Below are 20193 nucleotides of genomic sequence, written 5' to 3'. Positions count from 1 at the left end.
ACATGCTAACTCGCAAACTAGAGAGCTAGCGACCTAAACGGTAGCCTTCAAGTTATTTCCTTTAAACTTAAATGGCCAAAAACGTACCACTTCCACACGGATAGGGAGGATAACTATTAACAGTTATTTAACATGAACATTAATCAAACTTAATAATTTTTTCTGGGTACATGATACCATACAGCATCCATATCAAACTAACATTAAACTTTCATATCAAGGCAGGGGCCTCAAACTAGTGTCCTGCGGGCCACATTTGGCCCGCGGGCCGCGTGTTTGAGACCCCTCGAAAAAAATGAAAATGAACTATATCAGCAAGTTTAAGTATTTGTGATTTCATGCGAAGTATTTGATATGACCGTCACCGTACACAATAAATATAGTCACCGTCAAGGTGTAGCTTGGCTTTTTACGCAGCCAAGCAACTCCTCATTGTGCTCCAACATGCATGTGTCATTTCCCAGACAGGGAGATGTTATTGTTCCTCCTCTAAGTATGCTGTGGCTCTGTTGTTTTTCCTGCTGATAATATCCCCTGCAGCATTCTACTTGTTACCAACTACAGACAGGACACGGGCTTCCCCTATGCCTTCTGTAGAAAAACATGTACATTTGTGTCTCCGTGTATACATGAGTTCAAGAAGCGGACATCTGAATGTTATTTTTTATTTTTTTAATGTTTTCTCTGTTTTTATAGATTTTCAAAATCCGCTGCAAGTCCCTCGACCGAAGGTCCGCAGTCACCTGACCATCAAAGTGCAGTCCAAACTGATGTCAAGACCTTGTCCCCCTGTGCGTGGGTCAAAACCTCCTGTCGCCCCCAAGCCCAAACCTTTCTACGAGTTTATACCGCAGAGGGAGCAATGCCTGCCGCGGAGCCTCGGTAATGGAGACCTGTCTCACTCGAACGGGGAAACGGGTCTTCATGAGGAAAACCAGGACGAGGAACAAAACGAGACAGAGGAGAAGGTTGTTGAAGGTGAACTTGAGGTCGGAGAAACGGAGAACGGGGGAAAAGGATGTAATCATAAAGATGATGACATCGAGAGCGTCGGCTCTGAAGACACCGTCATAGCAAACGACGGTTCGACGGCGGACACCAGTGAGGATGAAAATCCTCAGTCTGATGCTGGACCAAACAAAGACAATGATCCATTGACACTTTTGTCTTCTCCAGACAAAAACAAAGAGGAGGCTAGGGACACACGTGGACTTAGTGGAAAAACCGACATAGACTTGGATGAACCAGATCAAACGTATTCACTCGGTCCCGGTAAGACCGACTCTATTCAGTTCGACTTATCCACAGATGATACCGAGCTGGACGTCGGAAGATTCGTGTTTGGATTCTGCACGCTCCCAACAGTCACAGAAGAGTATCCCTACGACGTGATTGGCCCCGCAGACGGCGCCAGCGACACATGCGAGTCCGTCGACGCGACCGAAAGCGGAGACGCGGAAGTATGGCAACCGGAACGCGCCACCAAAGACATCTCGGGCTGCTTCCGTTTCACATCCAGCACGGAGGATGTGTTTGGGCCGTATTCAGTCATTGAAGCCGTTCCTTCAGATACGACGTGTACTGCTGATCCGGAATGGCGTGAAGATGATGACGCTAATGATCAGCATACATCAGGCGCTTCAAAGCAGGAGCCTTTCTACGTGTCATCGGACGACGTGGACAAACTCGACGATACGCAAACCCTCAATGAGAAGACTGAACCTGAAGATGGAGAACACGGGAATCAGCATCCGGACGCTGAGTCAGCAGATGAGTATGCAAACATCGAGGATTCTCCCTGCAATGAAACTGATAACTTTGAGCAGTTGGAGTGCGTCTCATCGGAAGATTACGTCGAAATCGGCGATGAGGACGAAGAGGAGCAGACAGAAAAGAAACCCGTCAAAGGAAAAAGTGCAAAAGAGAGAACAGCTCAACGAGAGCAGGCGTTCCTCAGCCAAAGGAGAAGCTGCCAGCCTCGTCTCAGGTTATGCAACATCACCGTACCAAAGGACTTGGACCTGGGTCGCACTCCGGAGCTCACAAACAGAGTCGTGTTCGCTCACACCACCGAGGCGTTTGAAGAAGACATCGAAGAACTTGATTGCCATATCGTGCCTTTTTATGAGGACACAGAGTCAGACAGCGAGGAGCATATTTACGAGGAGGCGGGGTTCGACTCTGAAGGGGAGAACTTTTTGAACCTGGATCGAAAAACCATTGTGACACGTTCTCGCTCTTATTCTGGCAAAATACCAGGGTACGTCCCAGAGACCGTACCCGAGGAGACAGGAAGTGAGTACCAAACGCATGACTACTGCACGGTGGCCTTGGATAAGAGCGGTGAACCGATCAGCCAATCGCAAGCCCCCGGAGAAAACCGCCTGGTACCGTCTACAAAATCTCGCCGCTTCCTTCTATATTCTCGTTCCACAGGGAGTCCAGAAGAATCCTTGGCTGACCGATCTCCAACGGATGAGAACAGGATCAAGAGGAAAGACGACACTCTCTCACTTCCATGTGTCATGACTTCTTCTGGGAGCTTCTCCCAACGAAGCCACCAATCGTCCAGCGGCGTTTCCACCCCAACATCTCTGGTGGACATCCCACCGCCGTTTGAACTGGCGTACATCACCAAAAAACCAGTAACCAAGAGTTCCCCTTCTCTTTTGATCCAGCATGAACCTGATGATCAACTCAAGAAGAAGAAAATCTCCTTCAAGCGCTTTTTGGCTCTCAAGTTTAAGAGAAAGTCTGACTCCAAAGGTTTCAGTGACGGTTCCGTTCGTTCCTCTCGATCGTCTTCTGAGTCCAGTCACCACGCCCCAGCAAGAGTCATCGAGCTCGACCGTCGAAGCAACGACAGCTCCCCTCAGCTCCAGTCTCGTATTGTTAACCCCCATCAGCGTCCATCGGATCGGATATCGAACCTGGTCCTCTATAAAGACCATCAGAGGAGGAAAAGTGAACTCAAAGCTTACGGCAGAGGCGTCTCCAGAGTTGAATCCTTCGAGGAACGATCTCATCGTGCTGCCATGCCGCTGCCTTTAACGAAACCCCGATCGATCTCATTTCCGAGTGCAGACACGTCTGACTATGAAAATATTCCAGCCATGAGCTCAGACTATGAGAACATCCAAATTCCAGGCAGGCCGACCAGATCGCACACCGTGACTGAGTTTTTTGAGGATCCAAATCGCATGACAACCCCCTGCAATGAGAACGATGGCTACGTGGACATGAACAGCTTCCCTGGGATAGACAGCAAGCCCCAGACGGCGAAACCGGATGCTGAAAGGTATTTGGAATTTTATCTCATTCATTCATTTTGTACCGTTTATACTCACTGGGGGTGCTGGAGCCTATCCCAGCTGTCTTCAGGCGATAGGCGGGGTACACTCTGGACTGGTCGCCAGCCAATCACAGGGCACATATAGACAAACAACCATTCACACTCACATTCATACCTATGGACAATTTGGAGTCGCTAATTAACCTAGCATTTTTTTGGAATGTGGGAGGAAACCGGAGTACCCGGAGAAAACCCACACATGCACGGGGAGAACATGCAAATGGCCGAGGGTGGAATTGAACTCCGGTCCCCTAGATGTGAGGCCTGCGCGCTAACCACCAGTCTCTTGCTTCTAAATTAGGGGATTTGAATCTATTCTTAGGTGTACGCTTAGAGTAATGAACAGATTCTTCCTGGATAATCCGAAAAACTCCACTGGGACTACTTAATCCAGGATAAAAAAAAAAGTACCAATAAAAACTCCGGATTACACAAAGTAACTGTGGCAAGAAATCAAAGAAGAGATTAAAACACCCCAAAAGTCGCATTTAAACTCCTGGTGGTTAACACACAGGCCTCACAGCTAGGAGACCCGAGTTCAATTCCACTCTCGGACATCTCTGTGTGGAGTTTGCATGTTCTCCCCGTGCATGCGTGGGTTTTCTCCGGGTACTCCGGTTTCCTCCCACATTCCAAAAACATGCTAGGTTAATTAGCGACTCCAAATTGTCCATAGGTATGAATGTGAGTGTGAATGGTTGTTTGTCTATATGTGCCCTGTGATTGGCTGGCCACCAGTCCAGGGTGTACCAGACAGCTGGGATAGGCTCCAGCAACACCCGCCACCCTCATGAGGATAAGTGGTAGAAAATGAATGTTTTTATTCTAAGTGGTCGAGGGCGCAGACTCACAGCTAGGAGACCCGAGTTCAATTCCACGCTCGGCCATCTCTGTGTGGAGTTTGCATGTTCTCCCCGTGCATGCGTGGGTTTTCTCCGGGTACTCCGGTTTCCTCCCACATTCCAAAAACATGCTAGGTTAATTAGCGACTCCAAATTGTCCATAGGTATGAATGTGAGTGTGAATGGTTGTTTGTCTATATGTGCCCTGTGATTGGCTGGCCACCAGTCCAGGGTGTACCCTGCCTCTCGCCCGAAGACAGCTGGGATAGGCTCCAGCACCGCCCGCCACCTTCGTGAGGATAAGCGTCAGAAAATGAATGAATGAATGAACATAAAGGTTGCATAACAATGGCCTATGCTTACCTGCAGTGCTTTCAGTCATTAAGAGTCATTAAAATGATTGTTTTGATTACTAATATGGTCTACAGTCACACTGCATGACCCGTATCTCCTATTTCTAAGCATTGTGGGATACCCCTTGTGGAGAACGTTTAGAGGTCACTTCAGGAGCATCTGGCTTCCATGAAGGTTTGAAATGATAGCGCAAGTAATGATAATTTAATAGCTCACTGAGCAGAGATTATTAAAATGAGATGAAGTCATTATTGGCTGCAATTAAAAGTGAGATGTGGACGAACGGTGTGTACAATTGAGGCAGCTGAACATGAATATATATAGTAAGGTACATGAAGAGGCAGGAGGAGGAAAAAGATAGCAGTGATGCTGTAATTGCTCTCATGTAGCTGACACTTACGGTTAAGTTTAGAAGTGCTTTTATTAAAGTAGCACTCTCCCGGGTGCCTCTCTTTCATTGGACCCCGGAGGGGGCCACAGGCTTTAACTGCAGTGTGTGATGGAGTGAGGAATCACCGCGGCTAGACAGTGCCAAATTACCTCAGCTTGACCCACAGCTTCGGTCGCTACGGGGCTGCAGTCTTTCCCTTTCTTAATAAAATAGTTGTGCTTTGATGACCTGTGTGTGGTCAAAAAAGACGGGCCATTATTGAACGCTCCCTAAAAGCCTGACTGTAAAGTTAATATTGGGGTAGATCGCCCCCCCTCGGCCCCCATCACAATTTATTTTTATGTCTTGTTTGCCCTTTCTAGTTCCATTTTTTTATATACTGTAATGTTTTTCTTAGTGTTATTGTATAGGAAGGAATGTCATCATTACACCATGAGACTCACTGTAAACATACAGTACACGCCACCCAAAAACCTTAAGTACTTACAGATTCCTGTTTTTTATATCATGTAGTCGGGTTGGGAACGATAAACCGATGCAACCGGATATCCGGTTCAACACGGTTCGATCAGGATTGATGAGGATTAGCCATACATACTTTATAAATTAATTGTGGAGATAAACACGGAGTATCGCAAGACAAGCAAGCGCTTGACACCCCATCACTTGAAGATGAGAATAGCTGTAAATAGCATTAGCAGCGCTAGCATCGACGATTTTCAATACATCAGCAAAATATGCACATATTATAGTGATTTAATTCATCTCATTTATTATCTTATCTGTGTTTAAAACTGGCTGCACGGCGCGCGAGTGGTTAGCACGCAGGCCACACAGCTAGGAAACCCGAGTTCAATCCCACCCTCGGTCGTCTCTGTGTGGAGTTTGCATGTTCTCCTCATGCATGCGCGGGGTTTTCTCCGGGTACTCCGGTTTCCTCCCACATTCCAAAAACATGCTAGGTTAATTAGCGACTCCAAATTGTCCATAGGTATGAATGTGAGTGTGAATGGTTGTTTGTCTATATGTGCCCTGTGATTGGCTGGCAACTGGTCCCACTCGCCCGAAGACAGCTGGGATAGGCTCCAGCACCCCGTGTAATGCTCGTGAGGGTAAGCTGCAGAAAATGAATGAATGAATATACAATACAATACATATATACGTACATATATACAATATTGCAATATACGGAAGATCCCTACTTTGTGTTAGCCCATTGTGGCTCCGCACCCGCGGGTTGCCAACCCCTGGGTTAGGCCTGAGACCAGTGGTCCAAAATTTTTACAATCACCACTCTATTGTATGTATACAAAAATTTTCACACTTTGAAGGGAGCATCAACAAATAGGCTAAATACCCACATGCGGTTTGTGAACCGCGGGTTGCCGACCCCTGTCCTTGAAAAAAACCCCACCAACAGTTAGAGATTGTCGTACAATATCATAAAATATCAAAAAAAAGGCAAAAAAAAAATTTTCCCCAAAAAAATTCTCAAAAAAAAATTATGGATGTGCGTCATTCCTAAAAAATTCTGCTGGTTGCAGCCCGGCGGTGCACTCCATATTGCCTCAATTGCTTTGCAACATAAAATGAATCAGCTTTAATCAATTTTACCCATGACCACTCAGCGTATTGCTACAAGCCTCAAGATCGCAGTGACATTTACGGAAGTGAAGGTATTTTTTTTTGTTGTTTAAAACTTCATAGGCATCTCACACAACAGACTCCCAGCCTGGCCTCTTTTTCTGTCTGTGATGCTATCGATGTAGCTCATTGTGAGCTGGAGGTCTCCCGGCACTCTCCATGATGCGAAGAACCTATCAGTGCTGTCAGCTCCACTTTACCACATTTCCCCTGGAGAGCCCTGTGTTGCCAGAGCCACCACTCTTTAGTGAGTCTATCGGGGGGGGGGGGGCGGTTTATGTTTATTTCAATGCAAGTGCACACACACATATGTGTATATGTGCGTCCACGATTGTGTCGAGTGGACCTCCCCCGTGTCCCTTTGTGGCTATATTGTCCCGGATGCTCAAAATCTTGACACGGCTGCACATCTCACAATGGCAGTGATTGATTGAGAATGCAGCCGCTGCGGTCAACGTGTTTGTATACCCACAGAGGAAAAATAAAAGATTTTTAGTGGTGAGAATCACCGAATGCTCACAAAAGCACCGCGCTGTAGTACTAAAATGTCATTTCAATGTAGCCACAAAGCTGCTGCACAAAAAAAAAAAGTCTGTCTGTGATAATGTGCAACGCTACCGCCGCCATATAAGGATTCAGGTTACAGCAAATAGTCCATTTGCAAGCTACATTAATGTGCAAAACTCACTAATGATGCAATGCAATGCGAGTATTTTTTCTGCAAGCGTGTGTGAGTGTGTGCGTTTGAGTGTACAGTGGATGCTTTATCAAAGATGGCACTCTTGCTGAGAACGCACCGCTCTTGCCAATTAACAGTGTGGCAACAAATGAGCAGTAAACAACATGTTGGCAAAGAAAGTGCGAGAGATGCGATTGTGTTGAACATTGAGCCCATTAACCGATTCCCTATGTCATTTTTAGGCGGTTCCACTTAATAAAGCAAATGTGTTTTTTTGCGTCCTTATAAATTGATTGTGGAGATAAACACGGAGTATCGAAAGACAAGCAAGTGCTTGACACTCCCCATCACTCGGGCCTGGGCTTCTGTTGATTTTTTTTCATGATTGACTGAAGATGAGAATAGCTTTAAATAGCATTAGCAGCCTTAGCATCTACGATTTTCAATACATCAGCAAAACATGCACACATTATTCATTCATTCATTCATTCATTTTCTACCGCTTTTCCTCACGAGGGTCGCGGGGGTGCTGGAGCCTATCCCAGCTGTCTTCGGGCGAGAGGCGGGGTACACCCTGGACTGGTGGCCAGCCAATCACAGGGCACATATAGACAAACAACCATTCACACTCACATTCATACCTATGGACAATTTGGAGTCGCTAATTAACCTAGCATGTTTTTGGAATGTGGGAGGAAACCGGAGAACCTGGAGAAAACCCACGCATGCACGGGGAGAACATGCAAACTCCACACAGAGATGGCCGAGGGTGGAATCGAACCCTGGTCCTCCTAGCTGTGAGGTCTGCTCGCTAACCACTCGTCCACCGTGCCGCCCCGCACACATTATAGCAATCTAATTCATCTAATTTATTATCTTATTTGTGTTTAAAACAAGTGGTTAGCACGCAGGCCACACAGCTAGGAAACCCGAGTTCAATCCCATCCTTGGCTGTCTCTGTGTGGAGTTTGCATGTTCTCCCCGTGCATGTGTGGGTTTTCTCCAGGTACTCCGGTTTCTTCCCACATTCCGAAAACATGCTAGGTTAATTGGCGACTCCAAATTGTCCATAGGTATGAATGTGAGTGTGAATGGTTGTTTTTCTATATGTGCCCTGTGATTGGCTGGCCACCAGTCCAGGGTGTACCCTGCCTCTCGCCCGAAGACAGCTAGGATAAGCTCCAGCAACCTCCCGCGACCCTTGTGAGGAAAAAAAGGTAGAAAAATGAATCAATGAATTCCATAGCATGTCCGAGTCATTAGACCGCAGGCCACACAGCTAGGAGACCCGAGTTCGATTCCACCCTCGGCCATCTCTGTGTGGAGTTTGCATGTTCTCCCCGTGCATGCGTGGGTTTTCTCCAGGTACTCCGGTTTCCTCCCACATTCCAAAAACATGGTAGGTTAATTAGCGACTCCAAATTGTCCATAGGCATGAATGTGAGTGTGAATGGTTGTAATAAAGCAAATGTGTTTTTGCGTCCTTACGGTTATACACAGTTAATTTGATATATTTATAACATATATATAACATATTTATTTGTATCGCACAAACCTTTTCAGTGCGTCAACAAATCGCTGCTTCTGTTATGTTATGTGATGAAGGAGTTCCCTTAAGTACATTGTTGTACAGGGTGGTGGCTCTGCGGTGGACAGGGTGTGTCTCCGAGCTGACCAGGCCCGGTGCCAGGCATTCTTAGGTCATTGCCAGGTCATCCCCGGGGAGGAAATGTCCAGCCTAGCTTCCCACCGGTCTGTTTACAGGAAATGCAGGACAAGGGTTGGGGCTGTGGTGGGAGACAGGGATATGGAGACATGACCAGAAAATAGCATGAATTCAAAGGATGAAGGGGTTCGCCGTCGTCGGGTGGAGCCTTCCAGACTCTCGCTGATGAGGTGTGGCGCTCTCAGGAATGCCAGCGTCTGCTTTTTTGTGTTTTTTTTAGGAATACTTTTTTTGTTTTTGCAGCCATTCTGAAATTCTGTATCGAAATACAAGCAAGCGCTTGACACTCACTATAGTGATCTAATTCATTTCATTTTTTATCTTATTTGTGTTTAAAACTGGCTGCACGGCGCACGAGTGGTTAGCACGCCAGCCACACAGCTAGGAAACCTGAGTTCAATCCCACCCTCAGCCGTCTCTGTGTGGAGTTTGCATAGTACTCCCGGTACTCCGGTTTCCTCCCACATTCCAAAAACATGCTAGGTTAATTAGCGACTCCAAATTGTCCATAGGTATGAATGTGAGTGTGAATGGTTGTTTGTCTATATGTGCCCTATGATTGGCTGGCCACCAGTCCAGGGCGAAGACAGCTGGGATAGGCTCCAGCACCACCCTCGTCGACACCCTGGCGACTCCAAATTGTCATTTTTTTTTATCTTATTTGTTTAAAACTGGCTGCACGGCGCATGAGTGGTTAGCACGCAGGCCACACAGCTAGGAAACCTGAGTTCAATCCCACCCTCGGCCGTCTGTGTGGAGTTTGCATGTTCTCCCGGTACTCCGGTTTCCTCCCACATTCCAAAAACATGCTAGGTTAATTGGCGACTCCAAATTGTCCATAGGAGTTTGCATGTTCTCCCCGTGCATGCGTGGGTTTTCTCCAGGTACTCCGGTTTCTTCCCACATTCCGAAAACATGCTAGGTTAATTAGCGACATTCTGCACTCAGATAGGGCAGTTTTTTTATCTGCTATACATTACACACGTTATGTACCTACATACATTACATCTATCCAATGTAAATCCCCTATCATGTCATATTCCACATTCGTTGGACTCGTCAGAGGACCCGGATTTGCTACTACGATTTAAAAAGTCTCGACATTAGAAGTGCAACTCCCACAGGAAACACATAACCATTATAAAAACTGCTTCCATTCTCACAAGTCCCCCATCAGTATCACCATTGGTGTCTGTCGTGGCGGACAAATGCAGCTATTCTCTTGTACCTATTTCCTGTAATAGTGCCATTAGACGTGGAAAAAAAGAACCTAATATATATTTTAATTTGACTGAATTACATGTTGGAGGCATCATCAAATGAAGTATCTAAATATAGCCCCATTTTCATGTGTTATCCATTCATTTTCACACTTTAGATTCTATTTGTGCTCATATATTATAACATTATTAACTAGCATAATAGCGCTTCCTTAATGATGCTATTAAAATGGATTTTCATATTGGAATATACCTACAGGCTATGCATGTTTTCTTAAGAGGAGCATATGTGTCTGTTTTATACTACTTAACCAAATTCTAATTTCACACCAATTCCTTTTGCATTTTCATATTTTTTCTAGTTGAAGGCATTTTAATGTTCCCTCTGGTTCACAGAGGTCAGTCATAAGAAATATCCCATCTAATGTAGCGTGCCTTCCAATGATAAATGCGGAAGCTGTGAAGGAGGCTCGCACAGGGGGATGATAAAAGAAAGCCTTCCAACAAATTGAAGAAAAATATTATAAATGAGGCTACATAGTAGTTTAAACGCAGTAATAAGTAATGCTAGGTTATAATAATATAATAATAATAACTAATTCACCTAAATCTTGTTGTCATGTCTCAACGAACGCAAAACATTTAAACATTGCAAAGGTGGCCACAACAAAGAGGCTGAAGAGCTCATTGTGGCTCCGCACCCGCGGGTTGCCAACCCCTGGGTTGGGTCCGAGACCAGTTTTTTACAAATTTTTACAATCACCACTCTACGTACTGCAAAGAGAGCATCAACAAATGTGAATGTCCACATGCGGTTTGTGAACCGCGGGTTGCCGACCCCTGTCTTTGGAAAAAAAAAACACCAACAGTTAGAGATTGTCGTAAAATATCATAAAATATAAAAAAAAGGCAAATATATTAATCGTTGTGACCAAGGAATGACTAAGGAAGTTCACATTTGAGAAGCAAATAATAGATTAAGGCTGCATTTCCGCCAAGTGATTAGTGCGCAAGCCTCACAGCAAGGAGACCCGAGTTCAATTCCACCCTCTTCCATCTCTGTGTGGAGTTTGCATGTTCTCCCCGTGCATGCGTGGGTTTTTTTTCCGGGTACTCCGGTTTCCTCCCACATTCCAAAAACATGCTAGGTTAATTGGCGACTCCAAATTGTCCATAGGTATGAATGTGAGTGTGAATGGTTGTTTGTCTATATGTGCCCTGTGATTGGCTGTCGCCCGAAGACAACTGGGATAGGCTCCAGCACCCCCTGCGACCCTTGTGAGGATATGCGGTAGAAAATGAATGAATGAATAATACATTAATGATGGAGTCATTGATAAATTGTTGCACTTCTAATTAATACCACAACAAAACTTATAACTTGCATTATAATCGATGCAATGATTAATTTCCAATGTACCTTTATAGTAGATCATATTATGCCTAATTTATATGTGATAATCTTCTAGTCTTGTAGCTCTTAGTGCTGCTTTTAGATCATCATCCTTGTTAGGGGAATTTTGTCAAACACACTAAGTGGGTGTTAATGGTCTAGAGGACTTAAATAATTACCGTAGGTGGCATTAAAAGGGATTACTAGAAAAAATGACCTCCAGAGTGACCCTCTTGAGTCCTGCACCACAACACTGAAGGATTACCACTGTACACGCACAACTGTGTCATCTATAAAAGATTGACTTGGGAAGGAGATTATGGTGTACCAGTGGGCTGCATAGGAGGAAGCTCAGAGACGCTCATGGGAAAAATAAAAATGCATATTTTAGTAAAATGCATGCACAGATGTGTGTTACGAAGAAATGAAGCATAACATATGAAGATGTTCATTCATTCATTTTCTACCGCTTTTTCCTCACGAGGGTCGCAAGGGGTGCTGGAGCCTATCCCAGCTGTCTTGGGGCGAGAGGCAGGGTACACCCTGGACTGGTCGCCAGCCAATCACAGGGCACATATAGACAAACAACCATTCACACTCACATTCATACCTATGGACAATTTGGAGTCGCTAATTAACCTAGCATGTTTTTAGAATGTGGGAGGAAACCGGAGTACCCGGAGAAAACCCACGCATGCACGGGGAGAACATGCAAACTCCACACAGAGTTGGCTGAGGGTGGAATTGAACCCGGGTCTCTGATCTGTGAGGCCTGTGTGATAACCACTCAACCCCAAAATCATTAAATAATCTTGAAAAATTGGTACCGGTACTGGTACTGGTATTGTTATCAGCGATGCTGGCCCTGTATTTACTTGGTATTGGATTTTTACCGGCTGCACCACCGTGCAGGCCCCACAGCTAGGAAACCCAAGTTCAATTCCACCCTCGGCCATCTCTGTGTGGAGTTTGCATGTTCTCCCCGTGCATGCGTGGGTTTTCTCCGGGTACTCCGGTTTCCTCCCACATTCCAAAAACATGCTAGGTTAATTAGCGACTCCAAATTGCCCATAGGTATGAATGTGAGTGTGAATGGTTGTTTGTCTATATGTGCCCTGTGATTGGCTGGCCACCAGTCCAGGGTGTATTGTCCTTAAGTGCATCACGATTAAAAAAAAAAATTGACTATGAAGCATTACTGGTCAAAAAAGACAAGTTATATGAGGTTTGATGATTTGCCTCTCATGCTGTGTGGAAGTGGTAATGTCTATGTTAGCGGAGGCTGTCTGTTTTGCAAACTCCACACAGAGATGGCCGAGGGTGGAATCGAACCCTGGTCTCCTAGCTGTGCGGTCTACGTGCTAACCACTCGACCGCCGTGCCGCCCCATTATGAAGATGTTAATTTAGTAATTGCACTGGCGAGTATTTTGTGTTGTTGTTGTTGATTGGTGTTTCTCGTCTGGTTTTTCTGTTGCCAGTGCCTACACAGAACCTTTCCCTCTGAGCTCAGTCTCTGGCGGGTCAGCCGAGGAGGACCATGGACGGACGTCAGAAGAAGAAGAAGGGGCTGCCGAGCAAAGCTATGATCGACAAGTGAGTTATGGCAACATAAACAAATGAAACCACAGTCTAATTAGCTACTTTGTGTAGATAACCAAGTTATCTTCTGTGCAAGATCACCTTGGAGACATTATCTGCACCGAGGAATAGTTATACACTATTTAATAGAAATGGTTTTGTTTTCATCTTTGCCAATTAGTTTGCAAAGTGCTCCGCTTAGGATAGCATAACAGTGACAAAGCACAGTAGCCCCCCCCTAAATGGTTTAAATGGGATGTTTTGAGGCCGTTTGATTGGCCTCTAAATCAAATCGCTGCACCGCTGTCACCGTGGACGCTCGCTCTCATAAATAATTCATCTGAATTTAAAAGTGCCATGTTTGAGGGGGGGCCTTCATGTCTGCGCAGCACTTTAATGAAATAATCACTCTCGCTCTGACAGCAAATATCCAAGGAAAAACGAGGAAAACTTTCTCATCGGTCCCTTTTTGCTGCCGCGTTGCTGATGCTGTTAATGCTAGTGAGCATTAAATGGCGTTCATTCATCTTTTCACTGTACACTCTCCCCGTTTCGCAGATTGATGGGCGATCCCGAGCGTTCTACGTTGCCAAGGAGCTTGTTGACTCCGAGAGACTGTGAGTACCGCCACAGTGTCATCGCACAGGCTTTCATATATACATATATGAATATTGTTTACATTGTATGAATGGTGAAAGAGTCGAAATATTATGAAAAAAAATTGCATATGTATATATTACTTAGGTACCATCATTGAATACCATAAATTTGGGTGTATAAGCCACTACATTTTTCTTAAAGTTTGAACCCTTTGGGTAATTTAAATCTTTTGGCGTCTCCTTTGCTTCAGAGCTGCTACTGTGTCATCTTTCAACACAACCCTCAATTCATCACACAGCAACTTAACACTCAAAAGGTGTATTTAAAAATATACAAAGTTCCAATACGAATTTAAAAACTGAACCATTTTAAAGTTTTCCCATAAGGCATTGCATCTGGGCAACACATTAATCGGGGGCGCTGCAGTGACGTCAGCCTCCCTCCGGGCTTTGGACATATACCTTACTCACGTTTTAGAAACAAAATAGTGTGCTTTAAAAATCAAATTACATGACAATGACAACATTTTCAGTAAAATTGCAACAATTGCGCTTAATGGCTGACGTCAGCCTCCCTCTGGGTTTTGGACTCCAGCTTTTGTCTTCCCTCTGGTGGACAGAAGCAGCTCTGCAGTTCCATCCATCGTTTTCAATGCTGCTTCAATGAAATGCATATCAAACAAAATGCATTATGGGAAAACTTTCAAATGTTGCATTTTTTCCTTCATATTAAACTGGCATCAACACATTTTTCTATATTTCTGAGTGTTAAGTTGCTGTGTGATGGGTTTAATGTTATTTGTAATTTGTGGCTTATATAAGAACAAATATGTTTTTTCCTGTGGTTTGGACACCGGAATTTCCGGCAATAAAAATAATAATAATAATAATGTGCCACTGTTAGGAATGTTTAGCATGTTTTATGCTTCACTGATCATGTTGTGTGCTGTGATTGGCTGCCAACGTGATTCTGATTGCATCTGTTGGTCATCTATTTTATATTTTAAGTGTGTGACGCATATTTAGGTATTAAGTCCAATCGACCAGTTGAAGATAGAAAGGGAGGGAAATGTAATTACTTGGACGTCACCAACATGGAAAGCGGAGACCCATATTGGAATATTGATGAAACAATATCATTTTCACGGGCTTAGCGCCATTGTTCAACATAGTAATATTGATCACGTTGTTGACAATTGTCATTTGTAGTTTCATTGTGTTTCTCTGTGTTTTTCCAGACATGTCAGCACCCTGAAGTATCTTCAAGAGGTAAAAATGCTTGACTTTTTCAGATGCCTCCTCACTTTCTTAAAACGCCTCAGATAACATTTTATCATATGTGGGTCTCCTCCCCAGCGTCTGTCTGCATCTCCTTCTCCTCCCCCCATCCCCCCCCCCCCCCCGTGATTTAAAGTTCTGTTGAGGTTTATCAATGTTGTTGCAGTGAGATGGACTTCCTGTCCTTGAAACAACTGACATGTTGTGCTCTGGCGTGGTCGGTTGTAAAGTGACGTAGCGTGTTTACACCTGGCGCTTGCTGATGTGGTTCTTCTGTCTTTACCTCGTGATACGCCGTCCAGGGGAGATTGGGTTTACAAGATTTTTTGCCTTTGAACCCACTATTACCTCACCACATTAATCAACAATCAATACAGAAACCTGTTATGGAATCGGCAGCCTAAAAATGTTCATTTGATTCTTTTGCAGGTTGATATACTGTTGGTCAGGGGTGGGCAAATATTTTGACTCATGGGCCGCATTGAGTTAACAAAATTGTCCGGGGAGCCAGAACATATATTTAACACACACACACAGTATGTTATGCTTTTAAGCAAATTTTCCTTGAATTATTTGTCTAATTTTTACTATTTACTTTTTCTACTTTTCATTTTACTCACCAATTTTTCTTCAATGTAAAGCATGAGTATTTTGTGTGTGTATATAATAATAATAATAATAATAATAATAATAATAATATATATATATATATATATATATATATATATATATTATTATTATTATTATTATTAATAATATCTGTAAAAGTGTAATACTATCAGCTGTATGTTCTCATGTCCCTTTTTTCAGGAGCACTTTAAACATCAGATCACATCAAACTATGTCATTTAATTTTACATTAATTTTTTTTTTACAAAATAAGACATCCGACTTGCAAGTCATGTTTGTATGTTAAAAGTTGAAAACTTAGAAAGCAAATGGCGGGCCGGATTCAAACACTTGGTGGGCCGCATGTGGCCCCCGGGCCATAGTTTGCCTAACCATGCTGTAGGTCTATATATATTTGCTCTTTCTTCTTTTTTTTTTTCATTAATTGTAATGTAAAAAATGGCTAATGCTTGCCAGGGGATTTGAAGGTGAGCTGAAGTAAGTAGGTCAGCCATGCATCACCGCCGACTGCTGTCATGCTTTTTTTTTTCATCATCTGCATATCTGCCACATTAGGATATGTACCTTACTCACGTGCTAGAAACTAAATAGTGTGCTATCCCAGACAGGTGGAGACATTGGACTCCATCGGTCAGCCTGTACCTTTTAACCTAGAACAAGGTCACACATTGTGTGTGTATGTCTTATTCATGGTAATTCATTGATAGTCTATTATGATTATTAAAGCTGACATCTAATATGATGATATTCAAATGTAATGCAAATACTACATGCACATGGTATTTCAGTTGCGATCACAAAGTTTCAGGGTAGGGATGGACATAATTCATGCTGTATGGCGTTATTCTTACTTTACCTATCTTATGAAAATTTGTGCACGGTGGACTAGTGGTTAGCGCGCAGACCTCACAGCGAGGAGACCAGGGTTCAATTCCACCCTCGGCCATCTTTGTGTGGAGTTTGCATGTTCTCCCCGTGCATGTGTGGGTTTTCTCCGGGTACTCCAGTTTCCTCCCACATTCCAAAAACATGCTAGGTTAATTAGCGACTCCAAATTGTCCATAGGTATGAATGTGAGTGTGAATGGTTGTTTGTCTATATGTGCCCTGTGATTGGCTGGCGACCAGTCCAGGGTGGACTCCACCTCTCGCCCGAAGACAGCTGGGATAGGCTCCAGCACCCCCCGCAACCCTTGTGAGGAAAAAGCGGTAGAAAATGAATGAATGAATGAATGAAAATTTGTATGTGTTTTTGAGAGTCGACTGCCCATGACATCACAGACGGGCGACAAGAGCTGACTCCTGGTTCCTGTTTTGGACGTTTTATTATAAAAATATTATGAATGTCAGACAAACAAGGATTGGTAACACATGCTAGGACGCGGTGGTGTTATTTTATTTTTATTTTTTTCAACAAAAGACTCATCTGTTGTGTCATTTCTATGCAATGAAACGGCTTCATCGAGCTCGGAAGCATTACAGTGGCTCGGCATGCTTGTTTTTTTCTGGGAGAGCAACTTCATATGAGCTATTGTTCCATTGTCTGATAAGGAATAACAGAAGCACAAAGAATTTCCAGAGCCTGTCTCCACAAAGGAAGGGAGGCTGTGCTCCTCCTTTTATAGGACTTTTCACGTAAAACAACTTCAACACACAAGAGGTTGGATTTTGATGTTATTTGTAACCTATGACCTCTAGAGAAATTCTATTACGGCCAAGCTTGGCTTTGCTGCTGAACAAACTGCTCATGTTGCTTCTTGACGAAGCTTCTTTGACGTGACGAAAATGGGTATAGGCTGCACAAAATAGTGTGTGTGTGTGTGTGTGTGTAACCTAGGAGTCAGCCCGTGCTGTTTAAGTATGCACTCGTGTTGGTTAACTCATACAAGATGAATTGTATTGTATTGTATGTCACCACATTATCTCACAGCCAACTGGGACATCTTTATTTGTTTTATTTTGTCTGGGCTTTACACAGAACTATAATAGATGGACCACAGACGTCCATCCTTGTAGCGATGATGCTGGGGTCCCTCACACCAACCAGCTACTTCTTTACTAAGAAGCGTACAGTCAACATGGCTGTTATGCAACAACACCTGGTGCTCCGTTTCCTGAATGCCTGGACAGAGCCCAAAGTGGTTGGGGAGGTACTGTTGTGATATGAAAAAAGGGCGGCAGGAAGGATGTTTAGGGAGACTTACTTCCTCCCTTTTCCCCTTCCTCTTCAATCTTCATTCTTCAACACTCCCCGGCCACAATATTAGATACACCTACACAATCTGATGAGACGCTACAAGAATATTGTTTTTGATGAAACTGCAGTGTGAACATTTTTGAATACATACAATAGAGTGCTGATTGTAAAAATTTAATTTTTGCCTTTTTTTATATTTTACCATATTTTACGACAATCTCTAACTGTTGGTGGGTTTTTTCAAGGACAGGGGTTGGCAACCCGCAGTTCATGAACCGCATGTATGCCTATTTGTTGATGCTCCCTTAGCAGTGCGAACATTTTTTATACATAAAATAGAGTGGTGATTGTAAAAATTTTGGACCACTGGTCTCGGGCCTAACCCAGGGGTCGGCAACCCGCGGGTGCGGAGCCACAATGGGCTAACACAAAGTAGGGATCTTCCGTATATTGCAATATTGTATATTGTATTGTATATATGTACGTATATATGTATTGTATTGTATATTGCAATGTTGTAATGATAACAATACAGTCATTCATTCATTCATTTTCTACCGCTTACCCTCACAAGGGTTACAAGGGGTGCTGGAGCCTATCCCAGCTGTCTTCGGTTGAGAGGTGGAGTCCACCCTGGACTGGTCGCCAGCCAATCACAAGACACATATAGACAAACAACCATTCACACTAACATTCATACCTACGGACAATTTGGAGTCGCTAATTAACCTAGCATGTTTTTGGAATGTGGGAGGAAACCTGAGTACGCAGAGAAAACCCACGCATGCACGGAGAGAACATGCAAACTCCACACAGAGATGGCCGAGTGTGGAATTGAACCTGCGTTTCCTAGCTGTGAGGTCTGCGCGCTAACCACTCGACCGCCGTGCAGCCGAGAGCTGTTAGTAATAAATAAAAAACTTTATTGACAACAATAGCCTTCAGGGATAAGAAGTTGTCAAAACTATCCACTAACTATAAGATGTTTAATGTTCTCCATGTGCTCCAGCTCACCAAATTACAAAATAAATTTGGACCGCCACAAATAAATTCGATGCACTTTGTTGGCCCTCACATTCCAACACTATGGAATTATGGTCTATCAAAGTAGTTGCGAAGTCCGTGTGTAGTTGACCCTCCAGTCTTTGCATCCTCTTGCTTGTTGTTTTCTTCTATCAAACCTACTCATAGAATGTTATCAAATGACCACCTTGCACCCTTTCTTGTGTTGAAGGACTTCAGACCAGCGGCGGCTGAGGCGGTGGGTGAGGACGGCACCCTGGTTGTGGAGGAGCAGAGGTTGGAGGAGATATTGGGTGTTCTTCCTCAGGTCTTCACCCTCCATAGCAACATTTTGGCTGAGCTGGAGGAGCGCATCAGTCACTGGTACGCAAGCTATTCATTTTAAAAATGCATAGGGCTGCTTTCATATTTTATATTGATATTTTAACATGTATGTGGCTAATATACTGTATGTGATAAGGCATTTTTTTTTGCTCCTTTATCCTTTTTTTGCTGTTGTTTTTGTTTTCAAATAACTTAAACAACTTCCATAAATGTTATTTTCGTAATATTATGACTTCATTCCCATAATATTTTGACTTTATTCCCATAATGTTGTAACTTTTTTCCCAACCTATTTTTTTTCTTTTGGGGTTTTTTTTTTGTTTCTCATAATATAATTTTTAAAAACACACATTTTATTAAAATATTTGACTCTATAGTACTAAAGTGAAGTCATAATATTACATGTGTTTGTGTAAAATTCAAGTTAGAATAAAGCTTGTTCTCTTAATATTTTGAGTTTATTCTCGTAAAATTCTTCCATTTCTGCTTTCTTGTTAGATTTCAAATTTTAGCTAATACTTTGCAAAATTTCTGGTAATTTTTTAGAATTTTTCTTTATTTTTTTTACTTTATAAAAAAAACAGCCGCGGGCTACCAATTGCCCCTAAGTCACATTTTGGACACATTTTAATGTTAATGTAAAAACTACTCTAAAATATCAATAATTTGTGAGAAATACTGCACATGACGTCGTCACAACAAGATGTTCACTTCACGTCAATTTCTTCTCTTCTGTAGGGAGGACGGCCAACAGGTGGTGGATGTCCTCTTGTCACGTCGTGAGGACTTCAAGGTGTTTGACACCTTCATCTCGGAGTATGATCGCAGCATGTCCTTGCTGGATGGGAGCTGCAGAGCCAACCCCGCCTTTGCCAGCTTTGTCAAGAAATTTGAGGTAAAACTTTGTCTTCATTAGTCCTTTATGAAAGCTTGTAGCCGAGGGACATTTTTAATTGCATTTC

General features: G+C 43.5%; 1 protein-coding gene across 3 annotated transcripts in view; it reads left to right on the top strand.

Annotated features, from left to right (window-relative positions):
* The window catches only part of fgd5a (FYVE, RhoGEF and PH domain containing 5a), a 69361-nt gene that overhangs the window by 28902 nt on the left and 20266 nt on the right, over positions 1–20193 (top strand). For all 3 annotated transcript variants that reach the window (XM_058068737.2, XM_058068752.2, XM_078794871.1), the window contains 6 exons: positions 697–3298; positions 13082–13196; positions 13740–13798; positions 15019–15049; positions 19119–19270; positions 19970–20126. In XM_058068737.2, the coding sequence (XP_057924720.2) occupies positions 697–3298; positions 13082–13196; positions 13740–13798; positions 15019–15049; positions 19119–19270; positions 19970–20126 (3116 nt within the window). The remainder of the gene's footprint in view (positions 1–696; positions 3299–13081; positions 13197–13739; positions 13799–15018; positions 15050–19118; positions 19271–19969; positions 20127–20193) is intronic.

Source organism: Doryrhamphus excisus, linkage group LG11 (genome assembly GCF_037039965.1).
Source record: "Doryrhamphus excisus strain RoL-2023G ecotype Guam linkage group LG11, RoL_Dexc_Guam_v1.1, whole genome shotgun sequence".
Classification (NCBI taxonomy): Eukaryota; Metazoa; Chordata; class Actinopteri; order Syngnathiformes; family Syngnathidae; genus Doryrhamphus; species Doryrhamphus excisus.
Note: the sequence above shows the minus strand (reverse complement) of the source record. Positions and strands in the feature narration are given on the sequence as shown.